General features: G+C 33.7%; 1 protein-coding gene across 1 annotated transcript in view; it reads right to left on the bottom strand.

Moving 5' to 3' along the window:
- Positions 1 to 19460, bottom strand: part of LRRIQ1 (leucine rich repeats and IQ motif containing 1) — a 110028-nt gene that overhangs the window by 28367 nt on the left and 62201 nt on the right. Inside the window, exon 22 of the mRNA XM_074574473.1 lies at positions 14183 to 14284. Within this exon, the coding sequence (XP_074430574.1) occupies positions 14183 to 14284 (102 nt within the window). The remainder of the gene's footprint in view (positions 1 to 14182; positions 14285 to 19460) is intronic.

Genomic DNA, 19460 nt, shown 5'->3' with positions numbered 1-19460 from the left:
GAATAAATGTAAAACAAGCGACAATAGATAGGATGAAGATTATATATAAAGGAAATTTTAGTATCTCAGCATCTACCTATGCCCACAGACACACACACAGAGACACACCCACACAATACGCATACGCACACACACGGCTTCCTCAGGTTACCAAAAGTTAAATATATAAAAGTTGCATTACAACTAGAAAGAACGGACTAAGATTTCTCAGCCCAGCCACCCAAGGGCAGGCTTGTTTTACGTACAGGTTGGGAAATAACATGAAATAGCTTCACGTTTGAAAACCTAAGTTGTTTATTTCTTAAAAAACAGGAAAAATCCAAGACCAAATCCCAGCTCGACAAAAATGGAGAAACTACAGGGATGATATTCTATCCACATGCACAAAAAGATGAGTTCCTGATGTAAACTACTCCTTCCTGCAATCAGCACTCTTCAAGACCTACTCAGGCTTTTACAAGTTCAAAAAGTGCTTTAAAAGCCTTGCAGTACTATGCTGTACTTTCACTTTATTCTTTTCTGAGTCTATGAACAGGATGTTCAGTTGTCTATATACTACCTGCTTCAGCCACCCAGCACGGAAAAATTTCATCAACAGTGCTGTTGAGAAGTAAATCCGGAGTATAGCCAAGAGTTACGCAGAGATCTTTGCATAGTCAAGACCCTTGAAGAACCAAAGAAATCAAGGAGTAAAAAAATATTTTGAAATGTTAACCTCCAATGTTTCCATGCTTAGTTATCCACTAGTAAATGTAAGCAATAAATAATATGGAAGTAGACTGAACCTATTTTGTTTATTCTTACTGCTACACTCTCACATAATTTCTGTCTCATCCCCTAAATCTGCCTAGTAGAGACCCCATCTCTAGTTTTTCTCATAATCTTTGTGAATTAATAAACCCCCTAATGATGGACATTTTCTACTGAAAAGAGGAATGGATTTGATATTGCTCAGGAGAAAATTAGAAGATACATAACAAAAATTATTTTTTACAGGATCTTTTGATAGATTTTATTTCTGTACATTCCAGTTCTTAAGATTAACTGTCAGAAACAATCAAGAACTTCAACACAAGTGTTTAGTTGCTCAGTAATGAAACAGCATTTCCAAGCAAGAAAAGATTATCACTTCGTATGGAGTCCAAGACAGAGGAATACCTTTCTCTAAATTCAATAAACCGAGCAAAATGACTTAAGACATCAGATCTTCCAAAGGAATTCTCTAAAAAACAAATACAAAGGAACATTTTGTAAGAGCGCAGGAGCTTTAACTACTATGTTGTCCCCTATCAAAAGGGCAAAAAATACAAAATACAAGAAATTTTATTGAGTGTGACAGCCATTAAGGTAGGGTTTTTTTGTAGTGAAGGACTTAAAAATACAAGAAAAGAATCAAAAAATCCAAACCCAACAAAGGATTTGTTCAAAATAACAATTTGAGGTCACTATGTGACAAGAAGACACATATGCCAAGTATTAAAAAAACAATAATAATAAAAAAACCACATTACTCAGGAGACGCATGAAGTTAGTAAAGCTGACTTCTACTACATTAATAATTGTCTCATAACTTTTATGAACAAGTAATTAAAATACGTAATTTTGTATCACGGCTTGGAAATGTACATTAAAAAGTCTTTATTATGTGTACTCTTGAGATAGTTATCTGAATAATATATGAACTTGTTTTTAAGAACTTATGTTCATCAATACACGTGATGTACAGGAGTACCATATGTGATTGGTACTTATCAATGCAGAGTAACGCTGAAAGTGAAATAATGAAATTATTCTATTAATGTCATTACATAGTTCAGTTATGAATACCTGTGAATTGGTTATCTGTTCTACCTATTATCTATACATATATTTTTCAATTTAAAAGTGTTCTATTTTGTGTGGGTGAAACTTCTTCTGGCTTGCTTTCTGATGCTGACTTGAAATACCTGTTGGTATTTGATGAAGGTACTGTGACAACAATTCACAGCTTTGTCAGTGCAGTAATGCATAACAGCAGAACTACTCTACATTGTCAAATATACACAGAAAGTCTACACAGACTAAGTGCAAGGCTGCTGCTTAATTTACTTTATAGTAAAACCCAGAAGTACCACTGAAGATCAGGCCTGTCATTATGCCAAACATTGTATAAACAAGGGTTGATTTAATGCTCATTGAATTCAATGGAAAAAAGTCTCAGATAGACATGGTTCTTTTTCTTAAGACTCTACATCTAAAGTGAGTTAATCCCCAAGCATGTACAATTCTTATATATTTATATCCAACTCAAAAATAACCATAAATACTAAACTTATGAGTGACTATAAATAAATATAGACATAAAATACTAATTCTCTTATTAAGTTATACTTAAATTGGTTGAAACATCATGGAAGAAAATAAACAATATGAAATTCCAGTCTCTTACAGATCTATTAAAAAAAGGGAATTCCTTTTGTAAAGAAGGACAGGTAAAAAAAGCAAAACAAAACCACAATTTGCCTGTAAGTTGCCCCAGGTTAATTCTTAATTATGGCTTAATTCATATGGCTCTAAAAGCTTAGTATTTTTATACATTTCTTGACTAATTGGACTGAAATTTTCAGCTTGTAAACACATGAAAAAATGCAATAATTGAAACACAGTATATAATTTTAGGGAAACCAACACATATACGAGAGTATTCACCCCAGGGGAACTGAACTGACTAAATTAAATTGATTTTGGATCAGTTATAGTTACAATAGCACAGATTTTTTTCTATCCATGCAGAGAAGGTTTGAATGATTTACCTCACCGAATGAAGAAATCAGAGCTGAAAAAGGAATAAATTAGCTTTGACTCCTCCTGTTCTTCTACAAAATTTTATTTAGACTTGATTTAAATTCTTTTTTTTAATGACAAAATAAACAAAACAAAACCCCAGTTCAATTACTGAACATAACTGAATCTTCTTTAAGCTTGGTTGTAAATATTTTATTCTTAGAGTACGTGTGTTTAAATTAGTTTCTTTTTACTAAAGCTAAATTTGCTTTGAAGCTCTCCAACTCACTATCCTACATATATATTTCTATGTGTGTATTTGTTTGAAAATTTGTTTGAAAAGGAGGGAATAAGTTAAATACCATGATGATTCTGAATAGGTGAATTTGCCTCACACATTCTGTTTATATTTGCAATAGCTTTAAAGACAGCCATCACTAATTAACTTAAAAGTATAGTTTATTTTACCTGTTGCCTAACAACAGGTAAAACAATTATTCATTCTTAACTTGCCTGTTTGCACCCAGTTATCTAAGCTCCTGCAAATAGCACAGGAATTTACAGAGCCCTAAGGTCTGATCCAAAAAGCAGTGAAATCCCAAAAATTCCAATTAGGTAAGCAAATTCCCACTTGAGATTAAGGGATTTCAATAGCTCATTTTATACTATTTATTCCAGAAGACGGGAACAGGCAATTGCTTTATGAGTTTTACAACCTTATAGAGTAAATTAGGCTATTAAAATTGTATTAATTTACATGGGAATTTGAATATGATGAAATATGATTTTTTTGGTATATGAATTAAGTATGATTTAACTGGCCAAACCAAGATTTTACTTCCACTGTAACAGTCACTGTCATGAGGAAGAATGAACACCATTTCATTGCCAAGTTTGAATGTAATGATAAAATACCCGCTTTTTGCTGTATATCAGAGAACTTGTTTTATAAGAAAGATATAATTTGCTTTTCATACACGATATAAAAATTTTAACACAAAGTAATCTGAGTGAAAAGGCAAACAGAATTCTGTAAAACAGTTGAAGAAATAGAGAAATATTAAATGGTAACAGTTAAAGATTTTTTTTTAATTTAACTACAAAAGTGAGCAAAAATCATTATTTCATTCAGCAAGATTTTTCTGCTTTTCTGAAAAGCTAAATACATTTATTAGAAGCAGTATGTTAGAGACACAGAGGCTAGAAAAAGGTATATGTATCTTCAATGCAAACAGAAAAAATGCGTGTAAGTAAATATAGAAACTGGTCTGTAACTTGTACCACGGTTCTTGAAACTCTCTCAAATCTTTGAACTTCATATTCTGGTTCAGTGAATGCATCAAGGGACACTAAAACTGGAGAAATGTCTGAATAGCATCATCATCCTCAAGGCAGCCAGGTCTCTGAACAGATTCTCCTTCAGGATTCTGGCTAGAAGAGGAGGAAAACAGGAGAAAAGAATGCAATGATGTAGTAAAATAGTCACTGAAACCAAGATATCTGATTTTCAATGATATTTAAAAAGTCTTAATTCTACTCACCTTCTCCTGGATTCCAAACAGATTCTTCAGCTTTCACCTGCCTGTTCCTGAATAAATACATCTCACAGTGCTCTGGGTGCTCATCAGTACTGTCTCCTTGTGCAACTGTATTAATTATACAGTGAAAAAAGGGGATTTACCCCTACTATTTCTATAATGAACAAACATATTGCTGATGGGTAGTCATAGAAATATACAACACTCTCATAGGGGAAATAAATTTCAAAGTAAGGAATTTGTATGATGCACGGATAACTCGCTTGCTTAGTAATATAGTGAAATATTAGTAACTATTTGTATGAAGGTATAAAACCCAAAAATCCCAAGCAGCCATAACTGTTGAAGCAGCAACTTTTAAAATTTATTCCCAGTTAGCTTTTATAAATATTTCCATTTGCAATAAATGAGAGATGTTTGAAAGAGAATTTTGAATACAGTGCACACAACTCACATGGTATGATGACAGCCCATGCCCCCTTTTAGCATATGTAGACCAGACTACGAGTAGAGTCTGACAAAACCTAAGAAGGCAGACCTGGCTAAGAGTCAGGAGTCACGCTTATTAAATTGAACTCTCAGGGGTATCATGCAATCAGAGGTCACAATCGAGGCAACAGAAGCAATGTCACGATATCAGAGAAAGGGCCAATTCAGACCTGCTCCCTGACAGGCAGTGAGGTCACGGCTCGCGGCAAATAACTGTATTAAAAGGGAATATTCTCTGCACACTTTTAGAACTGTCATCTGAACAAACAAAGCCAGGTCATTGGTAGGTTAAATCAGAACTTTCTGCCTAAGTAGCACATAGCTTCCTTTCTTTTTACATTCACTACTAATTTCTCAATTACAAAATATACAACAGCTACTAAAGCAAATTCTCAGTAAATTTAACTTTGAAATACATGGTAGTGCTTAAATTCCCCCTTTTTAAAAGTTAAATTCTATCTTTGAAAAGAGATATCCCTGGTCTCTTCATAAACGGAAAATTACTAGGCTTGCTTCATATTAGGATAAAATAAGCACACAGGAGCTTTAGGGAAATTACTTTCCACAGTCACTTTCTTAGTAAGCCCGATACATTTAAAAACCACTAAAAAATTAAAGTTATTAATAATCTGCTTGTTTAATGATGATGGTGAAAGTGAAATGAAGTTCTTCTTTTGTCTGGCTACTTGGATTTCTGCATCTCACTACCTGGGTTATTTACAAGATTCTACAAATGCAGCAATTAATGAAATTATAACCATGTTGTTTTAGTTAACCTGACAATAAACCTGCAAAGGAAGACCTATTCTAGAATGTCATGTAAATTAAATTTTATTGAAAAATCGTACCTCTGTATACAGCCTTTCTTAGGAGTATGAGGAAAAGACGTATATATATATATTTACATATATGGAAAATTCAGTATTTCTACCTTTTTCATACACGTAAGACAGATAAAATACCTGCAGTGCATACATCAAAACAGCATAAACCCACGAATTTCAAACAACTGCTAAAATGTTTCCGTGTTGTATATGGTACGAATTGAACTGTAAAGTTATGAAGTTGGAAGTTATGCATTAGAGAAATAACACTGCATAGAAGTTACATAGCTATCACTGCATGATTGTACGTTTTTATTAAAATATTTGAGTTACTTGCAATTCCTTGTGAAATCACCTAAATCACCTAAGTCTACCATACATACTATTTTATAGATTACATGAAACTTGTAAAAGGTGTAGGACTTTGCTATAAGAGTTAGTATTGAGCAGCATAATTTTTTTAATATCTAGATTTCAATTTTAGAGTCTTGTTTTAATGTTTTGCTTGAAAAACATTGTACTTTACCAAAATATATCATGTATCTCAAAAACATTATTACTTATAAAAAAGAAAGAAACTTAATTATGTGTTGGATATTAAACACACGAAAATGGCCTTTTTGGAATGCTGTAGATCTCTGACCTCATGAATAGTATTAATTCTCTGTAACATCATAGTTCCCATTACAGAATAGGAAAAAAAGAATTCTTTTATAAGCAATTTTAATCAATTACATTTTCAAATCAATGAAAAGCGCTGGGGTGAAGGCCTTCCTTTAATTCACCTCTGAAAGTACTTAAAATATGCAGAGGCATTACTATTAAAATGTATAGCTACAGGAAACATTTATTTAATTGTGATTTAAAATGTATCATGTTGTCCAACTGAAACAAGAGTTGCACTTATAAAATATTTCTAAGAATACATTATACTCCTTGTTCATAGCTCCACACCAAATGGAAATTCTTTTGCAAGATGAATATTTGTGCAATGCAAGATTCATGACACTTTTATGGACACAGACTATACATTTTCTCTGGCCTATGTTAAAATACCATTTGCATACCAATATGATGCTTAAAATACTCACTTTGGAAATCTTGGATTATATCTGAAAATGCACTTTTAATGACCTTCATTAACAATTGGTTTTTTTGAAGTGTAAAAAGAGTATTGGGTAATGTTCAGTATAAGCAAAACAAATAAACAAACCACCCCAATATTGACTACAGTCCCCAGGCATCCAAACAGATGGCAACAAATTCAACAATTACTTTTAACTAGATGTACTAAATCCAAGTGCTGTAACACTTTATTTTAGAGGAATTTAGCCAAACCTATTCTCCCTTACCCCCTCCAACCAAATGCATTTGGATTTAACTTGTTGCTAAAATTATCTGTCTTTTGCACTCTAAGACCTGGGTCACAACCTTACTTAGGGACAGGAAATAGTTATCAGGTCACTGAATGGTCAAATGAAAAAGGATTTGAAATGCTTCGGTACTCAGGGGTCTATTCATCCAAAATGATTGCCTTATGTAGTATTAAAAGCTGTGAACGTGGAGTCAACTTATTTACGTACACATTGGCTGAGATGCAGATATCTACACTACCTAGCTTTGGGACATAAAACGTCAAAGAAAGAAGAAAAAAGAGAGGCAGAATCTCAGAAGGTGCAAATAAAACTATCTGAACTATTGTGTTACATTATTCAACAATAAGAAAAACTGGTCTTCAACCTCTGATGATGTTTCGGGTGAAATCTCATTCCTCTGAAGTCATCATTGGGTAGTTATCAGCAAAAAGCTCTAAGACTTATTTTTTTTCTTATGTGCAGTTCCTTCTAGGTTAAAGAGTGGTAAACTACTATGCTACAAAAGCACAGGTGATAGCCTACACATTGTATAAAATCCAAGTTTTGGAAGCCTGTTGGAACAAAGAAACACTCTTTCTAGCTCAGAAACCACATTTAAGTTTGATGCACTAATAAGCCACCACAAATTACAACAGTCTGCAAAAGAGTGGAGACATGAACAAAGAGATAATACACAGGCAGGTGAAATATGTGGTCAGAAACCTATAACATGTGAATACAGGAACCCTAAAGATTGGCACCACAGTAAGAATTCATAATATTAAGTTGGCATGTACCTATGGCAAATACCTCCTGTTCGGAAACTTCAGACAAATAGGAAATCTTTTTTTTTTTTTTAATTGAATGTGAAAAACAAGAATATCACTAAAAATGTCAAATGCCTGGATCATTTATAAATATTCAGATACTAAAACACACTGCATAAATCCACCTAAATGCACATAAATGATGTTTTACATACTTATTTTTAAACATATAGCATAATTTCAGGATTGCTTCATTCTGCAAAGACTGAAAAAATCCTACACTATCACTGATGGACAGGAGGCTGGAAAATTAGGCACAGATTTTATTTTTTAGTTTTATTTTATAATAAGAAACTGGGCCACTAGAACTATGTAACTGAAGCTTGAGTGCGTGCACTGTAAGGCCCCTGCAGTCTTTTACAACTTTTCAGCGTACCGCTGTTGTGAACTGGGTTTGCACTCTGCCAGCAGAGCAGCTCTGACCCATGGAGAGCACTCCTTCAGATCAACACTGCCTCAGGCTTTACTGCTTTCTCCAAGAAGTCTTACATTTCAGGCATCAAGTTGAATTTCTTCTGGAGATGATTAACCCAAACCCATGACAGATTTTTTCCAAGATATCCAACTCCTTATGTTTATTTTATCCTGGCTCTTTTTGGATGTACTGGACACAAGTAACCTACTCATTTTACATGTTAAAGGGCTGGTGGAGAGCCATTAATTCCTTAAAATGAGAAAATATTTCAATGCGAGAGTTCTGTTGTGTGAGCTCAAACTAAATAATAAGAAACAAAGCCATAGAATTCTGATTTTAAAAGATAGATCCCCTTCCACACTACAGGTTTCTGTAATGCATTTTCATCACATTTCAGGACAGATCTCATATTCTCTGGAAATGTGTTATTCTGTCATTTTTGTCAGTGCTGTATGGTTTAGAAACTGCTTCCCTAATGTGGCATACAAATTTAAAGCCTGGGAGATATGTAATAATTGCGTTTTACTGTAAACATGCCAATTGAGCTGGTAGAATTGCAACAAGGCCATATTTAGAACATGGTTATTAATCCTTTTCAGATCACAGCTCAATAAAAGATGACTTAATTTAGAAATGGATGTTTACAAACAATGCTCTTCCAGGGGGTTGATGCCATTTATGTTTTTCCATTGAAAATAGCTAATTTCTAAAAGATAAAGCCAGCTAACACAAATCATTAGCTACAGTTCAATGTCTTTTTAAATGCTCTTACATAACAAAATATTTAAAGCACAGAAAAAGACGAATATTTGCATTCCACTCTCAGTACCTTCTCTTAACTCTAATGCAGATATTTAAAAACATCAGTGATTTGAATCAACATAAATTCTATTTAATTACCACATATACTTTTTCTTCAATGTATTCGTATTACGTAATATAGAAAAATCTAAGAAACTATGTTGATCATTATGTAACAATATTTTAATGAGCTCACACAATTAACTCAAAGGTAACCTTGAATTACCACTTTCCAAAGTCTCAAGTTCACATTTTTAATTAGCACTAGTAATAATAATCTATAAGAATGTTTTGCAACATTTTTCACTTGAGACTACAAGGTGTTTCATAATTGTGAACTATCAGAAAGCTGGAAAATAGACGACTTTAAATGGATCCTTAATATTTATCTTCCAATCATACGACATAATCACAAGATCATTTCACCTCTTGTTCCAATATGAAAAATAAATGTTATTTCTACCGACAATTTAAAGAGAAATGAATAAATATTTCCATAATTAAAAGCCACCTGAGAAAGCATAATCTGTTCATTATCAAATTCGTATTGGTGAAATCTGTCTTAACATTATACCCGTTACATTTTCCTTAGTCGCCAATGAGCATAAAATGACAGGAAATACAGTACTGCCAATTAGAACTACAGGTTCCCAAACTACAGTAAACACATCTTGACAACATAGTTCAATGCATTTTTAAAACAGTTAAACTTCCTGGCATTAGATGTTGCACACATTCCTGGGTGAAGTCAAGTTGTATTGTTTCCACTTCTTTGAAGTGTATGGTATAGATGTGCCACTGATGGATACGGATATAACCGGAAATAAATGTTTCTTATGTTCCAATAAATTACCTGATCTACATAATCAATTAGAACATAGTCTATGAAATTCTGTGAAACTAACCGAATCATATCAACATAATATTTGGACAGTTTGATTGGATTCTCAGCTGATCTACTGCATTGTTCTAAATTGCTCTACAGATTGGAATCCAGCTTCCCACTCAACTGAACAGAAATTATTGGTATAACCCACCAAAATTGTTACGGTAGATGGATTAAAGAGGACCTCAAAAGATACGTGCTATTCCCAAAGCTTGTAGCAAAACAACGTGCTAGGCCTCGGGGCCCCTTCTTTAGTTTTGAGCTGCTGTACTGGGACAAAGCACCCACGCTGTTGGTTGGAAAAGTAGTTATCCTTCCTCTGTGTAAATGAAATTACAGACCCTGTAATTACAGACCCACAGCTGGCAGGGATGTACATTCAGCCAGGACTAACTGAAACTTCCCAAGAAAAGAGAAGGAGTCAAGGACAGATTCTTCCTTCAATTCCTCATCTACTTGATCCATAATAGCCAAGACTATTTTATGTAAAATCAATGACTGAAATAGCCTCCAGGCAACAAGAGGAGAAGCAGTCACAAAGCTTTCTAAAAATATGCTTTGCTGCAAAATAGGAAATGATGAAAATTATCTATGTTCCTTGTAAAGTTTCCAAAATTTTGAGATCTTTGAAATGTCACCATCTACAAAACACAAAAACCCCTCCAAGAATGTTCGATCAAACAGTACGCAGGCATATTTTGTCTATCAACTAACTGGCACTAACTGGAAGTCAACAACCATACTGGAAGCATAACCCTATCACACCAAAAAAAGCAGTGTAATATACATAATCCCAGGAAATGTCCAGTAAATCGTCAGAAGGGAAAGTACATCAAGTCAGGCTCTCATCTGTCTCAGGCTTTTGATCAGGCTGTAGTTTCTTAAGAGAAGCAGTAAACACGTATTTACAGTTGCATATTCTGTAGTTTACTTTATAACCTACTGAAGTTAATGTCACAACATATAATTATGATTCAAAACTATTATTTATTTAAATAATAGTTTAAATGAATCTGTATTATACAATGACCACATGCATGAAATTAATTTTAAAGAAACTGAAACAGCATCTAGACAGAAAGCATTAGGATTACAAAATGCATGTTGATACCACAAATTACATCAGAGAGTAATTGTTCATAATTTACTTTCCTTTCAAAATATACAAATAAAAAAGCATAATTGCTATGCTTTTACTCACAGTAAAACTACTCACGGCATACTCACGGTATATGCACATATATTCGTGTGCGCATACACACATGTATTGTATATATATGTATTGACACATACACATATATAGACACACAAATATACACTAACTTTTAATTACATTCCCATGGTTCATGCCTTCACATGTTGCTTGTATTTTTAAATGGTAAATTCCCGTCTGAGAGAACAATGTTTCCTCGTGCTGTTGATGAACCGTGTAACACAAAGGGGTTTGTCTCTGACTAACTTCTGTGTGCTACTGTGATACAATTGTGAAATGATGGTGCCCTGTGGGGATTTTTATAACATCAGTGAGTAAAACATGATGACTCTTCTAAAATTTAGTAAAAAATTATGATGTACACTCAAATGTGTTTTTCTGCAATGTGTATGTCAAATTAGAGATACGGGATTAAAGATATGCACAATAACTTTGCCGCATGATACAACTGTCAATATGATGCAGTAGCTTAGACAAGAAGGCAAACTATGACCGAATACAACCTTTATCTCAGAAACACACAAGCATCAGACATCAAGCTCATTCCTTTTCACTCTTTATTTTTATACCTCTAATTTTTTTTATTCCTTTTTGCCTTATTTGTATTTTTAAACAGAAACTAAAGACACAATGAAGACGAAAGACATTCATCATACAGTTTAACTAGATTACCTCTTAAATATTCGCTACCATGATGTGTTCCAGTTTGAAAATCTAAAACTGTTCTAATTGTTTCACTTCCGAGGGCATCCCCTTTCAAAAGTAGTGATTCTGTTATTTAACAGATAACACATGTGTACTTGGCTGTCGATGCTATGGTTTCTCCCCCCATTTCCCAATTTAAAGAAATAAAGCAGGAATATTTAGAATGTGCCTTTTTTTTTTTTTTTTTTCTTTTTAAGATTTAGTTAATAGTTTATGAAGGAGATGGATTGGAGTTAAGTTTTCTACCACAGCACTGACTACCAGCCTGTGAAGGTAGAAGGGCTTGAATGGAGGAAGTTTATTTCCACCAAACAATGGACTGGGTTCTCTCTTGACTTAAAATACAGTGTCCACAAGATTTATGGATACAGAGTGAAAACATTCCACCTTCTTGTTACAGAAAGAACTCCCATCGCAGAACAGACCCAAAGAAATCTATTCCAGGCAAAAGTGGAAGAAATGGTCAAAAGGTGAGAGAGGGGAAATGGGAAATAAGCTTTTCTGTGGATGAGGGAAGAAGTGACTGATAAGACAACTCTGTGAAATTATCATGCAGGTGCTTCGCTTTGTAGTAGATAACATGCAAAGCGTTATCAAATTCTAAATTTAGCAACTCTTAGTTCTGTCACATACACATAAATAAATGCTCTGTGCTGCGCTCTGGCTTCTAATGCATAACCTTGTGCTTTCTGCCCGTACCATCTGAAGTAGCAGTGCCGCAGGTAGAAGGATAATTTTATACTCTGGTCAAGCAGAAGAGTATTGCTAGTCTTCTTGAAGGCTCAGCAGATTGCACGTAAGCACCCAATAAAAGATTGCTGAAAAAAATCTCATCTTATTAGCTGGCCAAAGGAGTACAATGGTCCTTGAAATGAAAGGTAAACAAGAGTGCCACTATAGTGCCTGTCTTTTGATAGCTAATCTGCTATGGTGCCTTCTCTCCATGTATTCAAAAAGTAATTTCAGTAATATTTAGAACACATATATTGGCTTTCCAAAACGAAGGGAAATGTCTCCAGGCAGGAACAGATAAACCAGTGGCAGGAAAGCTACGCTAAACCTACACTGACTTCAGGGTACTGAGCCTGGGATTAAGCTTATCTCTTTGACATGGCTTTGAACATTCACACTACTGCTTGTAGGCTCTGGGCATCCAGTGTTTTGCAGGCAGTCTGCATGTCCTATTTCTTCAGCATATGACACATTCCGGCATATAAGCATATGAAACATCGGGAACGCTGAGTCAGGCACAGTATATACAGACTCTCTATATTCTAAGTAAATTCAAGCTTGGATCCAAGGCAAATAATTGCACAAACATTTTTCCTCTTCAGAATTTACCGAGAATTGTTTCCAACCAAATTTGACCACAGGTTCATGAATGTGAGGTAAATTGGAACTTTTAATTTAAGCTAGATCAATTGACTGAATTGCAGTTCAGGTATACTCAGATTGATTGCACACCTGTCTCAGAAGGGTTCTAATTTCCATCCTCACTCAGTGAATTTTAATATAGTAGTGTTATTTTTATTTTACTTTGTGGGATTGGGACCAAATCAGATAGCATATGGCTATGTCTTTGAGAAAAATAAAAAGACAGAGGTGACAACTTTCTAAGCACACTATTGAGTTGCAAAAGGAATCAAAACAGTCTAACAACAATGCCTCTGGAGATGCTTAGCTTCTTCCAACAAGGGTATTTAAAGTAGACTTGGCCTTATTCTAATTGTACTGAAACCAAGGAGAGTTTTAACATGAATTTCAAGTCATTTACACCTAAAAGTTTTAACAGGAGGCAGTTTATTTTTTGAGGCTAAACTTGCAGATAATTAACTAACCTTTAAATACTTTTGAAAAGACAATTTTATATTTACATGATGAAGACTCTTTCCTTGTCTTCTGCTGAATGATTGTTTTTTAGGGAATATTTATGAAATTACCTTCCTAAAAACATTTTAACAATCATCAAAAATTAATGGCTAGCTTGAGAAAAGGTGACAAGTGAAGAATTTGAGTGATATTTAATTTATAAAATTTTATTCTAGTGCTCTGTGTTTTATACCTCTGTGAAATGCTTTGATGTTTTTATGATGATTATTTTTATGATGAAGATTTAATAATAGTAACAAATAAATAAATTAGGCACCAGTTCTTTATGAATTAATCTCTAGGAGTGCCCCCCCCAATGAATTTAAATTGAAATGTTTCACTGCTGTAACTTGAGATACTCAGAAACAGATAAGAACTTTCAACTCCTGCCTTCTATTTGTGCATATTTTTTTACATTTCAAGGAGGCTTGCTTAAAAGACATTAGAAGATATATACGCTTATATGCATAGAGATAAAGTGAAATACTTGTTCATACCTTCAAAGTAACCAGCATTTATAGGCTGTGTCTTCCTTGGTGGTTTCAAATGGAGATGTTTATTTTCATTGTTTTTGAACAACGCCAGGCGCACAGCTGGGTCTAGACGAAAAGAACAAGTTAAAATCAAAGGTCAGACCTGGCTCAATCATTCCTTCAAGCAGTTTTTCACCTTTTAGCCACTTAATAAATGAAAATACTTTTAAAAGTAGGTTTTATATTCACAAAGGATTACACTTTCTAAAATAAAGCAACATAAATACATGTGTTACTGAGAACCAAGGTCACTATTTTGCAGGATTTTAAAACTGTTGATCTTTCAGCTAGCTCATCTCCAAATTAAAAATAAATTCTAAAGCATATACTTGCAGAAAATATTAAAAAACAAGTGTTTTTAAAGCTTAAAATTAGAGCAGAAATATTAACAGAATATATGCCATGCATTGCTCCTAAAAGATTTGGTTCATAATTATTCAGCAGTCTAAATCATTTACACCTAAAAGTTTTAACAGGAGGCAGTTTATTTTTTGAGGCTAACCTTTGCAGATAATTAACTAACCTTCTTCCGTGTTCCATCCCTATTGAAATAAAAAATACTCCAAAAATCTATAGACTCATCCATATGCCACAGTATGAAATCTTGATTAGTTTCATAACTATTATTTTAAAAACTTTGCAAAGAAGCAAAGATGAACACAGAACTGTCTATAAAGCTAGATAATATATGTTCCTAGACTAGAAAAAAAGTTTAACTAAATAATTAAAATTAATTAAATATATTAAAAACTGATTAATTAAAATTAGCTAAACTAATGCAAAAACCACACAAGTCAGGAAAGGTGATTTTCATGCATTATTTCTTATATGAAGGAAGAATTGATTGCTTGACATAAGAGGAAAGTAAGAATTTAAGGGAGACAGCGGGTTAGAAAGAATGTGAAAATTCTGTGCATGGTGATGAATAAACCAGTCAGTTATTAAAAAAACAAAAAAGGACTGAGAAGAATGTAGAAACAAAAGCAACTATATAATGATGAGCAAAAGCATATAGGGTTTTGTAGGTATGACACTGAGTGTGATGAGTAACAGAAAGCCAAAGGAAAAATCAAAGAAATATGTTTCACATGTTAAAAGAAGAAGAAAATAGCACGAGCAGACAAATACTCTCTCAGGAACATCTGAGAAACCATGAGGGAGAAGAGGATTGTCCACAAAGTTGACTACAAACTATCAGAAAAGAGTAGAAATTAATAAAAATAAAGAGGGAGAAAAGCAATAGAACTTAGCAAGACAGTAGATATGTCAAGGAAAGGATCTACATTTTCAGAAAGAATGTAAGTGGAGCAAAAATGAATACGTGAGACACGGCCAGAACGGATAGAGCAGGAAAACTGAGGAGATGGAAAGACTCGAAGAGAATTCAGACAGAATAAATTTACATAACTAATTATGTCTGATACTTTATTTTGAGCTTGTTACATGACCTTGCTGGTGTTTATTGAGAGAGTTTATAAAAGCATTTATAATATTGCAGCAAAGTAAGTAGCTTTTTTTTTTTCGTTTCCTTATTTATGGAAATAAAGGATCAGAATGCCCTGTTAAGTCAGTCGGGAATTTCTTATGAAGTTTAACAGCAATTTATAAAGTTGATTTTGACTAGACCTTTATATTTGTAGTAGATGCTTCAGTTACAAAGTAATGGAATATAAAGGGATCCTTAGAGCTCCACTTTTTCTCAGAGAATGCTCTCTCGACACAAGCAAGATGACGCAGACATACTCTATCTTTGCCTTATAAGCCCTGAGAAGATCTCTAATGAGCTGTGGATATTTTAAGAGTTAACGCATTAGCGAAACAGATCAAAATGTGATGGTATTCTTGGTCAGCCCACACAGCAGCAGCATTTGGTTGACAGAATGTTATTAATGGTGCTAATCTCTCACAAAGCGGCAAACTTGAGTAACAAAGGAAATAGAAAATATGGATGGAAGTAATTTAGGCCATGTCTTCTTCTCAAGGCAGAATCAGCAATACCTTACACCTTGTTATCTCAAATTGTCCAGAAGAACCTCTCTCATGTTGTTATATGATGATTATAGTTTCCAGATTAACCCAGAGGATGTCAGATTTAAAGTAATTTTAACCCACTTTTACTAACTAAAGTATAAATTCTATGAAACAACCCAAGAAGAATAATAAATAATTATTAGCTTCATTCATTTTAAAGGTAGATTATTAGAATGATTCTAATAATGGGATCTTTATTTACAAACTGGATTACCACATTTGTAGATATTTTCACTGTGCATAGATGGACATAGTAGGCCTGTTCTGGCATGTGTCCCAACTCAAAAATAAATTTGTATTCTTCAGGGTAGCAAATGTTTGGGGCAGTAGCTCACAGAAAGATCTGTGCTAAAAATATCTTGAAATAGTAATACTTTATATTTTAAAAGTTCTCTGTGAAATTTTAAGTAACAAAAAATAAGTTACAAAAAATATTTTAAGTAAAGTATGAATTACTGTTGTGCTTTCTATACTTGTAAATTTTTTTGTTATTACAACTTTTCCAACATCCAGCATTCAGTGTTGATATGATACACTGTTGATAAAAAGACTTCTAACTTCTTCTAGCTTTATGCTGGTTACAAAACCAACCTATTTCTTCAATGGAAGATCAAGGACAAAGTAACAAAATTGATTAAAATCTCTCAAGACAAAATACAATTGAGGATTTCCAAACTATTTTTGATTAACTGAAAATAATTCCTGAAATAACACACTTTTTTCTTATGTGGGTCAATTGAAATTGTTCCAAAATGTTTTAAAAATGTCATCCTTCCTTAATCCAGCCTCCCACACAATTCTATGACAACTCCAACCAGTCCAAAGTTAAACTATACCAAGGACTTTTGGGTGAAGTCACATGAAAATATAAGTGCCAACCTAGATTTTTCAAGCATTTATTTGCGCACAATGATATCAGCAGTAAAAAAGGTCCATGAACTGGGAAGCAAGGGAAATGATGGAAATTGTTCTTCTAAGAGATTTCTATCAGAAGATTTATCTTTGAGTCTTTGCAAAATAATTTAAATAATCTAGAGGGATTTAACACAGTGCCAGACTACTTGAATTTGTACCTACCTGGATCACCTCAACCATTGCCTACAGCAATTTTGTTATTAAAAATGAGTTCTTTTCTTTATCTAGTCCCAAATGTAGGCAATATTACCTAGATTACTTTATAATACTAGTGCTTTTCAGTCTCTGAGTGAGCTAGGGAAATGAACTTCGTGTATGCTTTGATGACAAGCAATCAAATGTTTTAGATTTCACACAGAGAACTGTGAAAGAGTCCAATAGTTCAAAATCATACAAATATCTTCCTGGATTCTGGCACATTCATTTAAATGTGTCTTATTAGATGATGATCTGTGCTGGCAATCTGGGAACCAGGGAGGTAATTTAATGCACATTGCTTGGCTGACTCCAAATATAGAAGATAAGTTGGACAAACACAAGAAATGTTATAGAAACAATATGGAAGGAATAGTTACTGCCTGATCTGGCACCACATTTGCTAAACAACTTCTTGATAATATGCGAAACTGAAAAAATTAAATATTTGCTATTCATTTTTGTTGTGCAATATCTGTAATTAGAAAAACATAAACATATCTGTGCCAACTTTAAAGAGTTGATAAATCAAAGTAACACAGAGTGACAGATGCTTATCTATAAGATAACTCAATTTGTAAATTAATTTGGAAGAAAGACCACATTTTGTTCCGTAATTGAACAGCAATTAGAACTCCATGGCCGGAGTTCCCAGATGATAATGCTACACGGAATATGCAACAACAACAAAAGTAGCTTGCTTTCTGCTACTAAGAAATTATGGGTTAGTGGTCATTTATGTAATGTGTAACAAGGAATAATAAAATCCCCCAGATTTTTATTCCGACTGTTGTTAATTCAACAAATCAATGTTGTATAGTCAGATCATCCAGTTTGGGGTTGTGGGTTTTGAGGGGGGTGGACTGGTTTTTTTGTTTGTTTGTTTTACATCTTTTGGGGTTTTTTTTTTGTTGTTTTTTTTTTTTTTAAATTAGTATTGCATTGCTGTCTTAAATTCTAAACTAGAAAATATTTGCTGACCTCTCTGAAATATCTTTATTATTTTGTACTGTTTCTAGGAGTCAAGGCCCACTCCAGCTGTTTTTTACCTTTTTTTTTTTTTTTTTTTTTAACTATGTGGCAGCAAGAATTACCAACTCATGCTGGCAGTCACTGACAAGAGAGCTTTCCTTTGGAGAGGAAATGGTTAAACAAGAAGTAATACACCAGTGTAAGAGAGACAAGCTGAAAGCAAGACAAGGCTTCCTGCCATCTTAAAAGAAAAAGAAGTTAGCTTTTAGATGCTAATAAAAAATCCACAGAAGGAAGAAAATTCAAAGTTAAGCAAGAAATTCTGTACTGCTGTGCCAAGACATCTTTAGGAAGCTAGGATTGTTATGAGTCATAGATGCTTAATTTTTAATTAGAATTTCTATAGAATTTTATGCACCCATGATAAACAGGAATATTTCTGACATTATGCCAGCTCTACTTGGCTGCAAAATTTCTGGTTTCTTGCCCACAGTTTTTTGTATTATCTTACTGTAGAGTAAAAATAGTTGAAGCAGACGCAGCCTACATTTGGTATTGTTAAAATACAGGCCACAACTTTATTTAACTACATAAACAAGCATACATAACTGTAGTGGATTAGGGCAAGACAGGCCTTAAGGCCGTTAGTTGGTGGGACTGGTCTACTGCAATATAGGCATTGCCTGAATCACTCCCTATGATAAGGTTATGCTACTTTAAGCTCTTCATTGTAATACAAACCACAGAATTCAGTGCACTTGCTAGAATTTTCCATATTTTTCTCACTACTGAGAAGGTATGTGGCCAGACATATGAGGTAAGATACTTCTCAGTTACTTCTACATATCTACAGTTTATCTGTACTTCATCCAGTCACTCCAGGTTTTGTGTCGAGGCAATGGAGAACTCTAAGTGCTTTTACAGTGAGATTCAAGTAGCTTGTTTTTGAATTACATTTTAGGAGGAAATTAATAGCATTTAAGGTGGCTATTTCTTTCCACAAAGGAATGCAGATGACTAGCTCAGATGTGGACTTCTGTAATCAACCAAATGAATCCCATCACTGTTCGACTAGAAGACGACAAATACTTTAGATGGAAAATGAAAAAGAATAAATTCCCACACCTGA

Source organism: Larus michahellis, chromosome 1, assembly GCF_964199755.1.
Source record: "Larus michahellis chromosome 1, bLarMic1.1, whole genome shotgun sequence".
Lineage (NCBI taxonomy): Eukaryota > Metazoa > Chordata > Aves > Charadriiformes > Laridae > Larus > Larus michahellis.
The sequence above is the reverse complement of the archived record's forward strand: the minus strand, read 5'-3'. Positions and strand labels throughout refer to the sequence as shown.